The sequence below is a fragment of the Sphaeramia orbicularis genome, chromosome 19 (genome assembly GCF_902148855.1).
Source record: "Sphaeramia orbicularis chromosome 19, fSphaOr1.1, whole genome shotgun sequence".
Taxonomy (NCBI): domain Eukaryota; kingdom Metazoa; phylum Chordata; class Actinopteri; order Kurtiformes; family Apogonidae; genus Sphaeramia; species Sphaeramia orbicularis.
Genome location: NC_043975.1, coordinates 1,126,583 through 1,145,262, shown reverse-complemented (window position 1 = coordinate 1,145,262; position 18,680 = coordinate 1,126,583). Strand labels below are relative to the sequence as shown.

Below are 18,680 nucleotides of genomic sequence, written 5' to 3'. Positions count from 1 at the left end.
GGTTCTCAGTTTGAATGGTGTGATCGTTTCTTCATGTTTCTGCAGTCGTGGACCATCAGGACCAGCTCACATGGGTTCGCCTCGGACCACAGTTCCAGGTGTGTTGTGTGTGTATGCGTATGTGTGTGTGTTTGTGTGCGTCTGAGACTCACCAGGACCCGGACGTCGAACCTCTGCTCCTGCGGCAGATACTGAGGGACTTTGAGGACGCAGTTCAGAGCCGTCACTATTAAATCCTCCTGTTCTCCGGTCTTAGTGCTGCCCCACTCTGCAAACACACACACACACACACACACACCAGTGTAAGCAGCAGCAGGTGCATGATGAAGATGATGAAGATGATGGCGGTGGCGTACCGTTGTCGTGGGTCAGGTTGAGCAGGACTCCGATGATGGCCCTCATGCAGTCCTCCACCGCCTTCCCCACCGCCGCCCAGTCCGAGCTCATCTCACGACTGTAACGCTGAATCATCTGCTCACACCTCCTCAGCGCCCTGACAGGAAACACCACGTTAGGGTTTAGGACAGTCACAGACCGGGCAGGACCCAGGTCCAGTATGCAGACCAGGACACTGGACCCGGGTCGGTCTTACACGGTCCAGTATACTCAGTTCAGTGTAAACAACAGTGGTCCTAAACCCTGGTGAAGACCGTGTTGATGCTGTTTGATGTGTTTTATTGTAAATAACATGATTCACATCCATACAGACTCTGAGTGTCCCCCAGATGTCCCCCAGATGTCTCCACCCTTTCCTCTCCTGCCTGGTGGTGAAACAGAGCGCCATTGAGCGAGCAGACGCCGAGGCCGGCTGCAGCGGCAGGAGGTTGAACAGGTCAACGGCCTCGTGGGAGTAACTCGATTAAACCTAATGACGGCGAACGCAGCAGACGGACGGACGCAGGACAGACGGACAAAAGGACGAGCCACGAACAGGAGTGGGCTGTGGGACAGGATGCAAAGTCTGGACAAAGACCACCTTGAATGTAACCCACATGAGCACCGGTAACCCAGACCCAGTCCACGAGGGTCCAACAGACCAGGACCAGGAGTTCAGATAGTGTCGAGTCCTGGTTAGAACCCTTTAAACCCACAGTACAGAACATTTACAGGTTCAACAGTTCACATTAGATCCATTTTAACGATGACTGTCCCTTTGCACCACTTCAGAATAACACTCGGACCACTGAACTTCATTAACTAAGTCTGTTTTTTAGCTTTGGGATGTTATATTTTTATCTGCTTGACTGTTTTCACCTTTTTAAACTTTTTTTTTTTCCACATTTTTGCGACAGATATGCTAAAATTTATTGCCACAGTTGTTCATCTATGTCCTCTGGAAACTGAAGGAAAAGACTGGAGCACAAAGTCTAAGTCTGAAAAAGTAATTTATCACCATTTATGATGATATTATCCTCTGTATTTTTCACTTCTCACTACAAATCATGTCTTCTCCTATATTTCATTTCCTACATTTAATTTAGATGTTCATGAAAACTCAGAGTAAATTCAGTGGTTAAAATATCACAGAGAAAAGTGACAGAAAAGAGACTTTTTCATTAAATGTCCAACTCCATGGGTTTATTGTATTTTCTTCAATTTTGTGGCTTCTTTTGTTCACGTTGCTTATTATTTTTTGGTTTGTTATTCAGTTTTGTTCATTTCATTGATCACTGCAGCTGTTTTTGTTCATCTATTTTTTTCTATTTATTTCAGATTTTGTAAAGATTTATTCATTTTACTTAACATATGTATACATGTATGTGTGTATATATATATATATATATATATATATATATATATATATATATATATATATATATATATACACACACACACACACACATATGTGTATATATGTACTCACACATACGCATATCTATCTATCTATCTATCTATCTATCTATCTATCTATCTATCGATCGATCTATCTATCTATCTATCTCTAGATATATATTAAAAAAACAGACGTGTTCTGTACATTCTGTAAAATGTGGTGATTTTTAAAGTACTGGTCGTATTAAACATTCAGTCCAGTTTCAAACGGCTCCATGGTGAACCTTAATGATGACGTTGGACTGGGACCAGGACTTAGAGGGTCCACAGCGGTTCAGATGAGGCTGAGGAGTGGGGGGGTGATTAGATTAGTCTGCAGACGCTCAAACACAGAGGCCTATGAGACATGGGGTCAAACTGCCATGCCCCCGACTTCACTAGCAGCAAAGGGGGCGGAGCCAGGTGAACGAGTGGCAGATACAGGTGGTGGAGGAGACTGAGCACAGATGAAGACAAGGACGATGTGGACCGAAGGGAGTCCAGATGTCAGAGCCTGGTGTGTGTGTGTGTGTTTCAGGGTTAATCAAGTTATGAGCAGCTGAAGCCTCAGACTGAGGCCTGTGTCAAACACTAACAGCAGCTCTTTGTGGAGCCGCGGCCCTTCATCAGTCTCATCACCCCACCCCACCCCCACGCCCCCACAGACCCTCTGGAGGTCCAGGTCACAGAGCCAGGACCAGGAGGAGCCCACAGAACGGACCGGATCCACACTAACACCAGCCACTGTTCTAAAGAAAACCCCTCCTGACTGAAGTGAGGTCACAAACATAGAACATGAGTGACCTTTGACCCCTAAAGCACCCACCGGCTGCAGATGGACCACTGAACACACCCCTGTCAGTCCCACCGCGTCACGCTGTGGTGAATGCATCTGATTTCATGTGCAACCACGCTTTGACTCAAACACAAAACAAAGATTCGGAGAAAAATGTTTGTGATTTACCATTTGGATCAAATATAAATACACAAATATGAACTCCACCCATGAGTCATCTGGCATCGGACTGAACCAGCTGAGGAGGATCTGGATGACGACAACACCAACAAATGCTACACTATTCTACTGAGGAAGACAAACGTGGGTGATCGCAGACGTTAATTCACCAGGTAACGCGTCTGCAGACCTGGACAGGAAGTGACCGTGGGACTGAGACACACTTCCTGTCGATCATCAGAGTTAGATTTAATATTCAAATATTCTTCACTATCTGTTTTTACTGAGTCTGTTTGGTTTGTTCTGTCAGTTCTGCTTTAGTTTGCAGAGGTTCTGTTGGTTGTATTTTGAGGAGTCGACTAGTTTTAGTTCAGTTTTGTTCTTGTGTTTTATGAAACTGCACTGGAGCGTGATGCGTTCAGGGTCTGCTCCAAAGGTAAGCTTCGTCAGGTGAACGGTGACGGTGACATCAGTGAAAACCAGAGTCCACAGGTACATAAAGAGTTTCAAATTTGACCTCAATTAATGCTTAACCCTTTCATACATGAATTATGAGAACCTTAGTTGAGATTTTTTTCCTGAGTGTGTTTATTCCTCTTTAGGCATGAAAAAAGCAATGCGATTGAAATTTTTTTAATTAACCTGTTTTTTTATGGAGTTACAAAAATGTCCACTCATCTGGACACCAAAAAAACCCAAAATCTTAAAGTGATATACTGTGTGAAAACTATGAAATAAAAACATTTTAAATGCAGCTACTCTGATGTTTTATCACATTACTAGTTATTACATGTTGCTATTGTGTGAGAAAACTGTTAATTACAGTCTAATATCAATTAGCAATTGATTAACACTCAAACATGTTAATGCAGATCAGGTTTATCTAGAACAGCAAAGTTACAGTAATGGTCTGAATGCCAGTGTATGAGATGGTGCATAAGTGTCCACTGTGTCAGCTGGTATGGAACTAAAACAACAAAACCCATGAATATATAAGAGAACAGCTGAAGAAGAACTGTCCACTGGAGTGACCACTATACATGAAAGGGTTAAATCTCCTTAAAACTGATCATTAATCCTTAAATCTGACACTTGAAGGTCTTAAAAAACCCGCAGACACAATAAATGATAATTCTGTATTTTCTTTGAACAGAATTAGTCAAATGTGTCATTAGTGTTGATAATTTTACAGAGATCTGAATGAGTGGAGCCTCCAACATGAAAACACTGGATGGTGGATTAAACATGTGGAATATCAGGAAGTGTTGGTGGTTTACATGGAAATGCAACAGAGACGAGTTTAATTCCTGTTTATTTTCTTTTATTTCCTGTATGTTTTGGTTGAAATAAAACTGATATTAAAGTAGAATAAATACTTTCCTATATCCAACTGTGATCAGAGCTGTCAAAGTGTGATCCAAGCGAGTTCACGGAATGTGTTCAATGTTCGAGTATCGGATCCAAAAAAACGCCAACATGTCATGATGGGACAAAGACAGAGCGTGAGGTCTGTTCCAGCTGCACATGAGTGAGAGAGAACTGACGTCTGATGACACTGGTTCCAGAATGAAAGGAATTAAATGCGCCTATGAATAACATTTATTATTATTATTATAATTATTATTATTATTATTATTATTATTATTATTATTATTAAACTTTACCAAATTTGAGTCACTAATAAAGACAAATGCAGTCCTAAATGTTGGTTGGTTGTAGTTTCACAGATACAGTCTGGGGCTAAAATGTGAAATTATAGAATTAATGACAAAATGGGTTTAAGTCCAAAGGAATATTAGTGTCAGATCTACTTCAAACACTGTCTGCACATGACAATACATTTACTGTACAGGTTCTGTCAGTGGAACATTTATACATCTATTGGATAAATGGACACAAACCAACATATATGTGGAACAACACACCATCATATATATGAAAACATGAGCTAAACCAGTACTTTGGTCAGTTTTCTGATTCATCTGATTAAAGTATGTCAGATTTAACACATTTAATGCCTGAAGCAGATATTTACTAAGTAAAGGCAGAACAGTGAAATGAGTTCAAATGCATCCAAAACATCGGTGCATTAATAACTGGAGCTGCCGACATCAGACATTTGACAGACCAGAGTATAAACCAGAGTTTGGACTAAAAACAGCTGTGACGACCTTAATGCTCTGGGTTTATGACAGTGATGGACCGACTGGGACCAGGATACGCTTTTATACAGCTGTACCTAAACGCACCAGCAGGGGGCCCATCACAGTGTGTTTCCATGTCTGTGTGTGTGTGAGGGTGTGTGTGTGTGTGTGTGTGTGTGTAGGTGTGTGTGTGTGTGTGTGTGTGTGTGCGCGCTCACTTTGCGCTGGAGACGATGAGTGATGAGTCCTTGTATGCGATCAGGTAGCTCTGGTTCTCTGGGTTGTGGACCGTCACCTGTTCACAGTCACAGGGTTTCAGTCAGTTTCAGCTCAAACCGTTTCCACAAAGATAAAACCGTGTTCAAATCTGTGTTTAAACTCATCCATTTCAACTGCATTTGTTTGTATTTAATTAGGGGAAACTGCTTCAAACTCCTCTATCTCCAAATCCTGTTTTATGTGTGGATCTCAGGTCTGAACTGGAGCTAAATTTGTTGTTTACTAAATCCATTCTTCTTTTCTCTTCATTAGACAGACTTTATTGATCCCAGACTGGGAAACTGTAGCGCAACAGCAGCAGCATGACAAACAGTGGAAATAGAATATATGAATACAAACACAACACAAAACCAAACACCCTACACATAATAAATTACAAGTAAAATAGAAAACTGGTAGAAAATCTGGACCAACAGGATCAAACATTAACCTCCTCAGACCCAGCTGTGGGTTTTCTGTCCACATTTGTGGACAAGAGTTTCACAACTTTATACAAAAAAAAAGAAACCTGTCCATCACAAAGGACATTCCATAAAAATTTTAAAAACTGTATCTGAAAAAACTGTTGCATCATGTTGTTTCCAATACAGGCACTTGTTCAATAAAAAACAAAAAAAGCTGGTACTTCGCTGACGTTTCCTGGGTCTGAGGAGGTTAAGGTGCATTTATAAACTGATGCATAAACATGTCATTTTGTCACTATTTTCCAATCAGATCGAGACCGTTTTCATACCAGTTCAGTCACATCTAGAAGTTATTCTGCATAAAAACAACTAAATATAGAAGGAATTTTGGAGTAACCTTGAAACTTTTTTATGGGAAAGTGTTAATATTCATTGCAGATGTATTATTTACAGATGGCCAAGGGCCAAACTTCAAAAATTCATGACAAAAAAGGATTTAGAGTCGAGGACTTGGTTTTTACCCGTGAACTTAAGAGTTCTTTTATTCATTAATTTTTTCCGAGAAAACCCAAGATGAGTAGAGAAAGTGTTGAATTCTGTGTCTGTGGAATAAACCCGACATGACACTTTACATTTTTGATGAAGGCTGTGTTTATTTTATTAACGTTACCGTGTTTATGTAAAATATATGCACGTTTTCATTTATTTATTAAAATGTTCAAATCTCTATAGTGATGCTCTGGGTTTGTTTATATGTTAAAGGTTTATCGGTGGAGTTTTTTCTTTTTAGTCAAACTGAGGAGTGAAGCGGCTGTTGAACATGGGACCAACTGCAAAACAGATTAAAAACAGAGTAAAAATGATGGAGCTCAACTGCTATTTTTCACATTTATCCACACTTTATACTTAATTAAAGGCAATATTGTTGTCAGAATTAAAAGTGTTGTGGATTGTCTGTATGTATGAATGTATGAGTGCATGTACAGGTGTTCGGGTGTATACAGATATTTATTATTAGTTGATATTATGTATCCACCTTCTTTTTGTATCTGCTGCCTGTCTTTTAATTATATCTTTATTTTATCTATTTATGTATTTAATTTTTGATCGTTTATGAGATAAAGAGTATGTCAAGTCTGTCAGCAAAGTTAATTGTTAATTATATACTACCTATTCTTATATGGAGAAACATATTAAGTTTGCCATGAATCAAGCCTTGAAAAGTTCAATAAAAACTTGAATTTCAAAAAAAAAAAGAAAAAAAAGTGTTGTGGATTAAACTGTTTCACAGAAGCTGAAGCTCAGAGAAGCATCAGTACAAACGGTCCACGTGTCCTCTGATTTATCCGATTTAAAGTGGACTGCGCAGATCCTGGACAAGGACTCGGAGCCTGGACAGGTGTGTGTGTGTGTGTGTGTGTGTGTGTGTACGTACACTCTCCAGGACCCGTAAACACCTCTCCGCTCCCCACAGAGACGACACCAGCTTCTCCTTGTCGTCCTCCCGGTTCAGGTTGTCCACACATTCCTTCACTGTGGACGCAGAGACACCAGGTCAGAACCGGAGAAACTTCTGTTGTCGTCAGGACATCGAACCCGTGTCTCACCTTTATCTACGATGTGGTCCAGGCCTCCCAGCAGCCTCAGCTCCTCTTTGAACCAGTCTCCTGCTCGCTTCGACGTCAGAGACAGTAACGTCTCCATGGCTAAATGTCCCGTCTACGGCAAGAGAGGAAGAACAGCCTTCAGTCAGAGCAAATAAATACTGTTTAACATCCAATCAGAGCGCACAGTGACTGTCAAACATCCAATCAGAGTACAAAGTGACTGTCAAACATCCAATCAGAGTACAAAGTGACTGTCAAACATCCAATCAGAGTACACAGTGACTGTCAAACATCCAATCAGAGCACAAAGTGACTGTCAAACATCCAATCAGAGCACAAAGTGACTGTCAAACATCCAATCAGAGTACAAAGTGACTGTCAAACATCCAATCAGAGTACAAAGTGACTGTCAAACATCCAATCAGAGTACACAGTGACTGTCAAACATCCAATCAGAGCACAAAGTGACTGTCAAACATCCAATCAGAGTACACAGTGACTGTCAAACATCCAATCAGAGTACAAAGTGACTGTCAAACATCCAATCAGAGTACAAAGTGACTGTCAAACATCCAATCAGAGTACACAGTGACTGTCAAACATCCAATCAGAGTACAAAGTGACTGTCAAATATCCAATCAGAGCACACAGTGAATGTTAAACATCCAATCATAGCGCACAAAGACTGTCAAACAACCAATCAGAGCACACAAAGACTGTCAAACAACCAATCAGAGTACAAAGTGACTGTCAAACATCCAATCAGAGCGCACAGTGAATGTTAAACGTCCAATCATAGCACACAAAGACTGTCAAACAACCAATCAGAGCACACAAAGACTGTCAAACAACCAATCAGAGAACAAAGTGACTGTCAAACATCCAATCAGAGCGCACTGTGAATGTTCAACGTCCAATCATAGCACACAAAGACTGTCAAACAACCAATCAGAGCACACAAAGACTGTCAAACAACCAATCAGAGAACAAAGTGACTGTCAAACATCCAATCAGAGCACACAGTGAATGTTAAACGTCCAATCATAGCACACAAAGACTGTCAAACATCCAATCAGAGCACACAAAGACTGTCAAACATCCAATCAGAGTACAAAGTGACTGTCAAACATCCAATCAGAGCGCACAGTGAATGTTAAACGTCCAGAGCACACAAAGACTGTCAAACATCCAATCAGAGCGCACAAAGACTATCACACATCCAATCAGAGCACATACTGACTGTCAAACATCCAATCAGAGCTCACAGAGGCCCTGCGCTCTATTCACCCTCTGGTCTCTGGATTTTTGACCTTTTGTTGGTCACAGGGGTTCAGATCAACACAAACACATTCTACTGACACTTCTCTATTATTGTCAAACATGGAATTTGTGCATGACCTCAATAACATGTTCATGTTCTGAGTCTAAATTCAGTATTGTAAAGAATGATGCATTATGGGTTTGTTTGTAGAATTAATGTTGCTACAGGCTAACGAGTGGCTTAAAGTGGGTTTAGAGGGTTTGGTTAATTCACTTGAATATAAACCAGTTCAGATCGCCTCCACAGTGAAGCAGAAATAAAAGAGAATAAGGAAAAGGACAGACGTTGAATTGAAACAGACAGCGTGACGAGCGACCTGTCACAGAAAAACGGACTCACTGGGGTCAGACGCCAGGGGGTTTTTAATCCTGGGTTTATAGGCGTCATATTGGGGGGAAGGTTTGACTAAATACAGCCTCTACATTTGGTCATGTTCATTCAGCTTCTGTCTAAATATTAATGTGTTACTTTACAAAACCTGGACAGAATAAATCCCGTCTATCTCTCAAATTTAAACCAAGACAATGACGTTAAATGTTTCGGTTAATTCTGTTCATGAACTGAACTGGGTGTGACCTCTGACCTTCTGATGTTCTGGGATCTGGTGAGTTCTTTAACTCTTTCGGTGCCAGACAGTTAAGGGGCTAATAAGCCTTAAAAGTGCCACAGAATTTGGCCGTTTTTCAGTATTTCGCGTCGTTTTTATAATATTTGAAGAATCCTGCAGGAAACCGCTCGGTAACATCCGACCGATTGCTGATTAGATCCAAAACGCACCGGACACAGCCGATTCATTATTGATCGTAATTTGCATAATTTATAATAATAATAATAATAATAATAATAATAATAATAATCTTTATTTATATAGCACTTTTCATACATTAAAAACTGTAGCACAAAGTGCTTTACATATCAGTTTAAAAATCAGTACCGCCCCCCACCCACACCCACCCGCACGCACGCACGCGCACGACACACACGCACACACACACACACACACACACACACACACACACACACACACACACACACACACACGCAAACCCACAAGCTCACACATACTTAAGAAGACTGACTGAGCACGGGTAGACCAGAACAAAAATGTACAAGTAAAAGTAAAACATCAGTTTAGGAGGCGCTGTCTCAGGGAGCCATCCGCACCAGGAGGCAGCCGCCGACCCCGGCGACCAGGCACCAGCAACACAGCCCCGCATCCCAACTAGTGGGAGAGGGCCAACTGGGACCCCCACCCACCAGTAAGGAGCGGACCCCAGTGAGAGAAGGCGCCACAGCCCCCGGAGTCCACAGCCGCCCCCCGGCATGGAGGGCTCCCTCTGATCAAACACTGGAGAGTAAGAAACATTAAAAAGATATAAAAATATTATTCGGTCGCGTGACCTCAGATTCCCGTCTGCTTGGTCTCAAAAGGGGGACACAGAAAGAACGTCATCGAAATGTGAGAAAGAAATGGGGGTGGATGGTTTGTTTGTACACAAATATGGCGTGTTCTCCAAAGCCGATCTGATCGGCCCGAGGCACTTTGAAGGTTGTTTTCGTAAAGCCGATTTAATCGGCCCATGGCACTGAAAGTATTAAGGTCAAAGGGTCGGCGTTGGCTGATAGTAACGCTGTTTGTACCTCTGACTGCTGTTCATTAAATACGCTGGAACAGAGTGATTACAGGAAACTACCACCACACCTGATGCTCTCTGCTCACATTTCAGATCTGTAAAGACCCTCAGCTCCAGAGGAGATGTTCTAAAAATGTGGACCCCGTGGGATGATGTGAGTCAGTCTGACTAAAGAGCCATTAGCAGAACATCAGCTCCAAGCCCAGAGGCCGTTCCACCTCGTGATCAGCGTTACTCACTCGCACAATGTGTTATTAAATTATTTACACACTAGTAAACCATGTAAAACCTGTATCTGCACATTTAGACACGATAAAAACAAACACAGTCACTGGCTCTGAACACGATTTACAGCATTTACATTCTCAATATTAGACGTCACTGATCATCTCAAACTGGAGTGTTGTGTTGGAGTGTATATGATCTGTAGCTAACATGTAGCTGGTGTGCATCTGATGAGTAGCTAATGTGCATCTGGCCTGTAGCTAACATGTGCCCGTTACCGTAATGTTCTGCAGGTCCAGGTGCTTGTTGTGCACCGTGTCACACAGCTTCCGGATCTTCTCCTTCATCTTGGCGATCTCCCTGGCGCTCAGCTGAACGGCGGAGTCTACCACGACAGTGGAGCCCTGGTCCTGGTCCAGCTCCAGGAGGCGGATCATCAGGTCCAGACAGGACCGGTCCAGGTCCATGTTGAGCCGGTCTCTGCTGAGGATGTACATCAGGGAGGCCGTGCACAGAGCCAGGTTCTACAAAAAAAACAAAAAAAAAAAAAAACATTAAACCACACAGCAACATTCAGTTCTGACTAAAGGCACAACTTTAACTTCAACAGAAACAAGATGTTAAATCTCCAACTGTGTTTGAAATAAAACATCACCATGGTTCTGTTAAATCCTGTGACATACACTAGTAAATAGGACTTCATAATAACTGCAGGACAAATGTTTAAGGCTCAGGTTTTTTCAGTGTCGTGGACATTTGGACAAACAGATGTAAGAACATGACTGAAAAATATTCCTACTTGACTAAACAATATAGTATATACGACTGGAGAGACGGTCACAATTAGCATAAAACTACAAACAAGCTGTACGTTGAGGTTCAGATGAAGAAGGAAAGCCTCAGGAGGAATAATCTCAATTTTGCGATTGATGCATTTTCATGATTTTCAGAAAACAAAAACTTGATTAATCAAATAAATGCGATACATTAATCAACCTTAATATAAGATTTTATTAGAATTCTATTTGTTACTGATATCAGTTCACACGTTGACTCCTGTCAATCATAAATGACTTGTTATTAAATAATCACCACCACATCATTCCTGTGTTCTGGAGTTGAGGATGTGGATGATGTTCAACACGAGTCACTTTTAACTCAAATACAATGTGAGTGATCAGTGCCATCAGACAGAAGCACAGACTCATTCACAGAGCTTCTGTTACTGATGTAGACCGTTCCCTGTGGCGGGTCAGTACTGACACCTGATGTTTCCAGATCTTACCGGATGCTGTGGGGCGTCATTGAGGGTCTTGAAGACCTGAGCCACCTTCCCTCTGGCCCTGAGGTGCATCCTGAAGCTGGGCATGGCGCAGCGGGTCGCCAGGCTGATCACACTGATAACACACACACACATAGAGGTCAGAGGTCAACCCCTTCCCAGGTCCTGTCAGGGTCCTGTACCAGTCCTGGGGTCTTACCTGAGGCAGCGGGTGTTCAGGGGCTGGCCGCTCTTCAGACCCGTGGCCAGATACTCAAAGTCATCAGTGAACTCTTGGTTCTCACCAAACTCCACCACATCGTTGAAGTGTTTCACATGTTGGACCACGGTGTAAAGCTGACCAACACACACAGGAGAGGAGCACACAGGTTTACCGTCACCGTGTTTCACAAACCGGCACTGATGAGGCACTGAAAATGAGTATGAATTAGGGCTGCATGACTCTGGCAAAAATGTGAATCATGATTCTCTTGCTTAGAATTGAGATCATGATTCTCTGGCACGATTTTTTTCACAAAATGTTTATTTCACCACGGTCAAGGACAATGGGTTCTTTTACCTCTGATTCACGTCTTTCATCTCACTCTGTAAGTAGTCCAGTCACTTACACAGTGTTTATTGTGGAATTGATCTGTTGGTGTGGCTGTGTGTAATTTTTTTTTTTTTTTGGGGGGGAGGGGTGCACGCGCATGTTCTGGCCAGGGTGGTGCACTCACATGCGTTTTGGTTGGTGTGGGGGGGCTCAGCCGCATGCGCGCAGTTCGGCCGAGGGGGGTTGCACGCGTGTGCGTTTCGGCCAGTTACCTGTGCGTGCATTGGTTTCCGTCCTACTTATACAATGGGGGTACAGGGTGGTGCGGTCCGTGCCCCCCCGCAGAAGTGAAAGTGAAACTTTCTGTTCATTTACCTTTTCCCTACCCTCCTGTCCCGGCCTATTATATATTATACACATGTATAATACACAATGGTGAGGATTTTTTTTGCATGAAATGTTTGGTGTGGTGCACGGATAAACCTTACCAGCAGAAACACTGCACTTACACTCCCGGTTGCTAAGCGACGTCAGCTGATTTGTGAAAGTTTGCAGCGCAAAAAAACTTCCCAGCAGCACAATGGAATATTTTTAATATACAATTTTTAGAGAGGGTGAGACTTTTGATTCTTGGTTAAAGGCCGAGTTATCCTCACCGGCAAAGAAAAGAAAAGGAGAAGAAGAACAGCGCAGAAGTCAGAGAAGTGAAAATAAAAACACACTGGCCAGGAGTTCAGGTGGGGGACTCACCACTACCACTGGGGTTTTCATCCATTTCACTCTCTTTACTGCAGTCGTTCCTCCACTGTAATTCACTCTTTCTTCACTCAACTACAGCCGACAGCAGCAGGTCATGTGTTGTAAAGACGCTTTACCATTGGTTGAGGGAAGAGGCGGCAGCGGTTCTGCGTTTGTGGACATTTGTTTCTAATGCAGCCGTGAAATAAAATGCTTAAGACTCGTCCGTATTTACAGTCACAGTTCAGTAGAACCCTCTATCCCACTTACTCTCAGCTGTGATGACTTCCTACAATTCTTTAACGATAAAATCTCAACTATTAGGAACAAAATAGATGAACTACTTCCAAATATTAGGTCTGACAAAGCACAGGCTACTAACCAAGAATCTCTTCTAAACCCCCCTACAATGTTAGATAATTTCACTACTGTACATGGAGCTGATGTAGCATCTATCATTATGTCCTCCAAACCATCGACCTGCCTCTTAGACCCGATCCCAACCAAACTTTTTAAACAGACTCTGCCCCTAACTATTGACACAATTCTAACTATAATTAATACCTCACTAGTTACTGGCTACGTGCCACAATCTTTTAAATTTGCAGTTATTAAACCACTTCTGAAAAAACCTACTCTAGATCCTGACCTCCTGGTCAGTTACAGACCTATATCTAATTTACCCTTCCTCTCAAAAGTTCTTGAAAGAGTGGTAGTTAAACAGCTGTGTCAGCATTTACAGGACAATAGTTTATTTGAACACTTCCAGTCTGGCTTTCGTGCTCATCATAGCACTGAAACTGCGTTAGTCAAAGTCACTAATGACTTGTTATTAGCTGCTGACGATGGTTTGGTCTCGATCCTGGTCTTATTGGACCTGAGTGCAGCTTTTGACACTATGGACCACAGTATCCTACTGCAGAGATTAGAATGGGACATAGGCATTAGAGGAGCAGCCCTCTGCTGGTTTAAATCCTATTTATCTAATAGGTACCAGTTTGTTAATGTAAACCAACAATCATCAACATATTCCAGAGTTAGTTGCGGCGTGCCACAAGGGTCGGTCCTCGGGCCCATTTTGTTTACACTATACATGCTGCCTTTAGGTAACATTATTAGAAAACATGGCATTAAGTTTCACTGTTACGCAGATGATACACAACTGTATTTATCGATTAAACCTGATCAGACCAGACAAGTAGATAAACTAAGTTCCTGTGTCCGTGACATTAAAACCTGGATGAGCGCTAATTATCTTTTACTTAACCCTGAAAAAACAGAGGTCATTATAATAGGCCCTAAAAATGCAAGAGACTCCCTATCTGACCAGATAGTCACTCTGGACAATGTGAGTGTAGCCTCTAGCACCACAGTTAGAAACCTAGGAGTTCTATTTGACCCAGATCTATCATTTAAACCACATATTAACCAAGCCTGCAGAACCGCCTTCTTCCACCTGCGCAACATAGCCAAAATTAGAAATATTCTTTCTAAAAATGATGCAGAAAAATTAGTTCATGCGTTTGTTACATCTAGATTAGATCACTGCAACTCCCTTCTCGTAGCATGTCCTAAAAGCTCTCTAAAAAGTTATCAACTGGTTCAGAACGCGGCAGCGAGACTACTAACAGGAACAAATAGAAGAGAACACATCACCCCTGTGCTCCAAGCCCTTCACTGGCTTCCAATTGAGTTTAGAATTAGATTCAAAATCCTCCTCCTCACACACAAGACCATTAATGGTATGGGCCCCTCCTATCTCAGAGATGCTCTGGTGCCGTACCATCCCAACAGAACCCTTCGTTCTCAGAATGCAGGTCTACTGGTAGTTCCCAGGGTCTGTAAAAGTACAGTAGGAGCTAGAGCCTTTAGTTACCAAGCTCCTGTTTTATGGAATCAGCTTCCAGTTAACATTAAAGAGGCCGACACAGTCTCTACATTTAAGGTCAGGCTAAAAACATTCCTATTTGAAAAAGCTTATGGTCAGGCTAGTTCAAACCAGACTAAACCCACAGTTCAGTCTAAGCTGCCCTAGGAGCAAGAATGCTGGGGGAAGTACAGGCACTGAGTCCTATCTCCTGTTTCTGGTTCTACGTACCATTCTGGTCTGCACTTATATTTTTAATATTTAGCCAACTTAGTCTGTGCAGTACTATTCACCCGATGTCCCCTTTCCCCACTCCCCTCCGGGGGAGTGGCTACTTTTTCAGTTGTAACCACTTGGGAGCCAATGATGGCAGGATCTGCGCTGACCCATCTGTGTCCTGCCCTGTCCTGTGTCCTGACCCCCTCCCCCACCTGTCTGGATGGACGTCCTCGGCCTCACCACTGTGGATGGGCCTCCTCGCCCCTGCCTGTCTCATCCAGCGGGATGGACCCCCCATGTGTCCACCCTACTGCATCCTTGTAGACTAGAACTACATCTGCAAATGGACGTCCATCAGTCCTGGTGCATCTATAGCCTGTCCGTCCATGGGAGTGGATCTCTCCTTCACTGTGGTTCTCCCCGAGGTTTCTCCCTTTTCCCACTGGGTTTTGAGTTTTTCCTTGCCGAGAAGGAGGGTCTAAGGACGGGGGATGCCCTGGACACTACTCATTTTCTTGCTGTTCATTTGACTGTTGTTTACTCTAACTGACTCTGTAAAGCCCTTTGAGATAACCTTGTTGTGATATTGGGCTATACAAATAAAGTTGAATTGAAAAATTGAATTGAAAATTTACAAATGAGATCGCATACATGTGTGAATTGAGATTGTGATCTTTTAATGATTAATTGTGCAGCCGTAGTATGAATGAAGGAGAATCTGAAGATCCAGTTAGGAGGACAGGTTTATGACCCCTGTGTCCTGGTCTTCAGTCCAGAAGAGTCTGCTCTCCTCATGAAGGTCGAACCAACTAATGACCACACAACATGTAATATCAAACCCAATATATTAAGGAAATATGATGAAAGTATTCATTAGGATGTATTATATTATATTACATGATTATGTATAACGTATTATGATATACAAATAAAATAAGATATTATTGTAGTTAATTAGTTAACATGATAAGAAGATATTATCACATTTATTGATCATTGTATTTGGAGTAAATATTTAAAGTGCATATAAATATTATAGTCTATATTAAAAACGGTTGATCACGCAAATCTGATAGTGTGTGAGGTGACTAAAAAAGTGTATATGAATGGTTTGTACGGATGTTTTGTGTTATTGTAAAAATATACAGAGGAAAAAGTGTGTTAAAGCAAAGGAAGCAGATCTAGTTTGATTATTAGTTTGTAAAAAGGGAGTGGAGTCAATAAGTCATACTCATTCCCACTCCTTTTCGAGTGCAGAAATTAATTTATTTTTTTGACCATATATGATTCTTTGTTATCTGATGATTCGATGTGCTTGAAATAAAATTACTACTACTATTATATATACTGCACATAGTGTAAGAATGCAGAAATGAAATGATGTCATAGATTATTATATTGTATGTGAGGAATACAGAGAATTGTATTTGTGCAATTATCGTCCTATTGTAGATCGGATTTGTAAACTTCTCCTTCAAACTGAACGTGACCATGAACAGTGGAAGGATGGAGCAGAAACTGGACTGAAGTGGATCAGTTTAAACCCAAACACTTGTGCAGCCGCTGTCGTCCATATTTGGAATAAGTGAATATTTCAGTTTCAGTTTTGAATTCATCTGTATCTCGTGGTTGACGTGTAGTTTGTGTCGTTTACCTCCTTGTGCTCTTTGTGACATTTCAGAGTGGTGACGGTGTCCTGGTAGGGGTCAGTCGGGACCGTCACACACTTGGTGACCTTTGGAGGAGGGGGCGGGGCCTTGAACACACCTTCATCCTTCTGAGGATCAGCTGACTCTTTACTCGGCCCTCCGGCTGAGGCGGCTGTCTAGAGGGTTCGAAGACGGGGTTAGAGGTCAAAAAGAAAGATTAGAGTCTGACCTGAGCAATCACATGAATACGTGAGTGGACCAAGGTTATTATCGTTAACAAAAACTAACGAAATGATGAAAACTAGAATTGTAAAAACATTTTCGTTAACTGAAATACATAAAAACTATAATTAAAAGAAAAAAACAATAACTAACTGAAACTGTATTGTGTGTTCACAAAACTAACTAAAACGGATAAAAATTATGGAAAAAATTCCCTTCTAGGGATGTAACTATATGAAAATTTCATATCATGGTTATTGTGACCAAAATTATCATGGTTATTATTATTATCGCGGTATTGTTGAAATGTGCTCAAAATGTTCAAAACAACTTATACACACACTGAAATAATTCAACCATGTTGTATTTTGAAAAAAAACAAATAAATAACACACAATGTACGTTCTGTGGCAGAAACATTAAAATATTAACATGTAAACATCAAACATACAAATGTGCATTAAAGCTGGCACCTTATGGCCATAAGAGATATCTGCACCAGGGGTGGAAATTAACAGGATTTGATCAATATCAATGCTACTGTGGATTCTGTTTACCAATCCAATTCCAAATCAAGTCTCCCATCGATTCCTGAGGTGTTTTTGAGTGGAGAAAAAAAGTAGTTGGACAGGTCAGAGTGGAGTTTGTTTGAACATTTTCCTGATCAAATCATTCCCAGTGTCACACATATACACTATTGTACACACAAACAGAAAGTGAAACACAGTCATATTTTCCTGACCTATTTAATGAACAAATGTAAATATTCTGAAAGAATGAGGATTTTAAAACGTGTTAGGCTGATCTGATCCAGACTGGTCAGTGGTTCACTCCTGGTCAGTGACAGACCAATCCCAATAGTGTCATATGGTCCAGTTCCTCTGGAGGTCAGTCACTGGATTTCCTGTTGAATGTCCTTCAGTTCATAAAGCCTTCTCTCCTTTGGTTTTCACACACATCATGTGTCTTTGTACAGTTGAAGCTCACTCGTTTGGGCCCCATTTGAACTAGCTCGAGTTTGTCCTGTGTATCTGTATTGAGACAGTTTCTCTGCTGGGTGAGGATCTGAAGCAGCGGGGGCCAGGGAGGGGTTTACTGTAGCGTGGACCTGGTTTGTTTGAGCGCGCGTGCGCGCGTACAAACCAGGTCCGTGTGTACGCAATCGGACGGACCGGGTCCTTATGGGAGCCCATTATCCCCAAACTCTGGAGCTCTGTTCATGCAGGTGCCTTCCACCATGTGTTCAGAGGCCAAACATTACAAACTGCATACGCACGCCTGGAGTGCCGCTGCTTGACCAGGAAATGAAGAGCATCACTGTGATTTTCAAAGTGCGGTAATCAAACACGGTTATCATAATAATTAGAATTTAAACGGTAATACTGTCGAAAATTTTACCACGGTTTATCATTATACTAGTAATTGTTACATCCCTATTCCCTTCATTTTCGTTTTTGTCAGTGTCTGATTGATACGAAAGCAAATAATTTTGCTCGAGCAATTTTAGCTAGCAGCACCATATGATATTTAGGGGTCTGTCACTTGTGTTCACTTGTGGTTTCCAGTCGTCTTCTGGTCCCCACTCTACATGGAAACATGGAGACTAAAGTTGGGAGAAAGCAGCAGAATCCTGTCTGGGATTTATTTGAATACGACGACAGAGAAGAAGAGAAAAGAGACAACTGAACTAAAATTAAACTAAAACTAAGCATTTAGAAAATAACGAAAACTAATAAAAACTATCAAACCCACTCTAACAACTAATTAAAACTAACTGAATCAGAGAAAAA

The 18,680-nt window shown here is 41.7% G+C and overlaps 1 protein-coding gene across 6 annotated transcripts in view; it reads right to left on the bottom strand.

Moving 5' to 3' along the window:
- The window catches only part of LOC115410050 (wings apart-like protein homolog), a 60,621-nt gene that overhangs the window by 20,203 nt on the left and 21,738 nt on the right, over positions 1–18,680 (bottom strand). For all 6 annotated transcript variants that reach the window (XM_030121454.1, XM_030121453.1, XM_030121452.1 and 3 more), the window contains 9 exons: positions 16,674–16,844; positions 11,863–11,999; positions 11,667–11,778; positions 10,660–10,905; positions 7,202–7,313; positions 7,030–7,127; positions 5,130–5,206; positions 357–493; positions 153–268 (listed from right to left, as the gene is read on the bottom strand). In XM_030121454.1, coding sequence (XP_029977314.1) covers positions 153–268; positions 357–493; positions 5,130–5,206; positions 7,030–7,127; positions 7,202–7,313; positions 10,660–10,905; positions 11,667–11,778; positions 11,863–11,999; positions 16,674–16,844 — 1,206 coding nt within the window. The remainder of the gene's footprint in view (positions 1–152; positions 269–356; positions 494–5,129; positions 5,207–7,029; positions 7,128–7,201; positions 7,314–10,659; positions 10,906–11,666; positions 11,779–11,862; positions 12,000–16,673; positions 16,845–18,680) is intronic.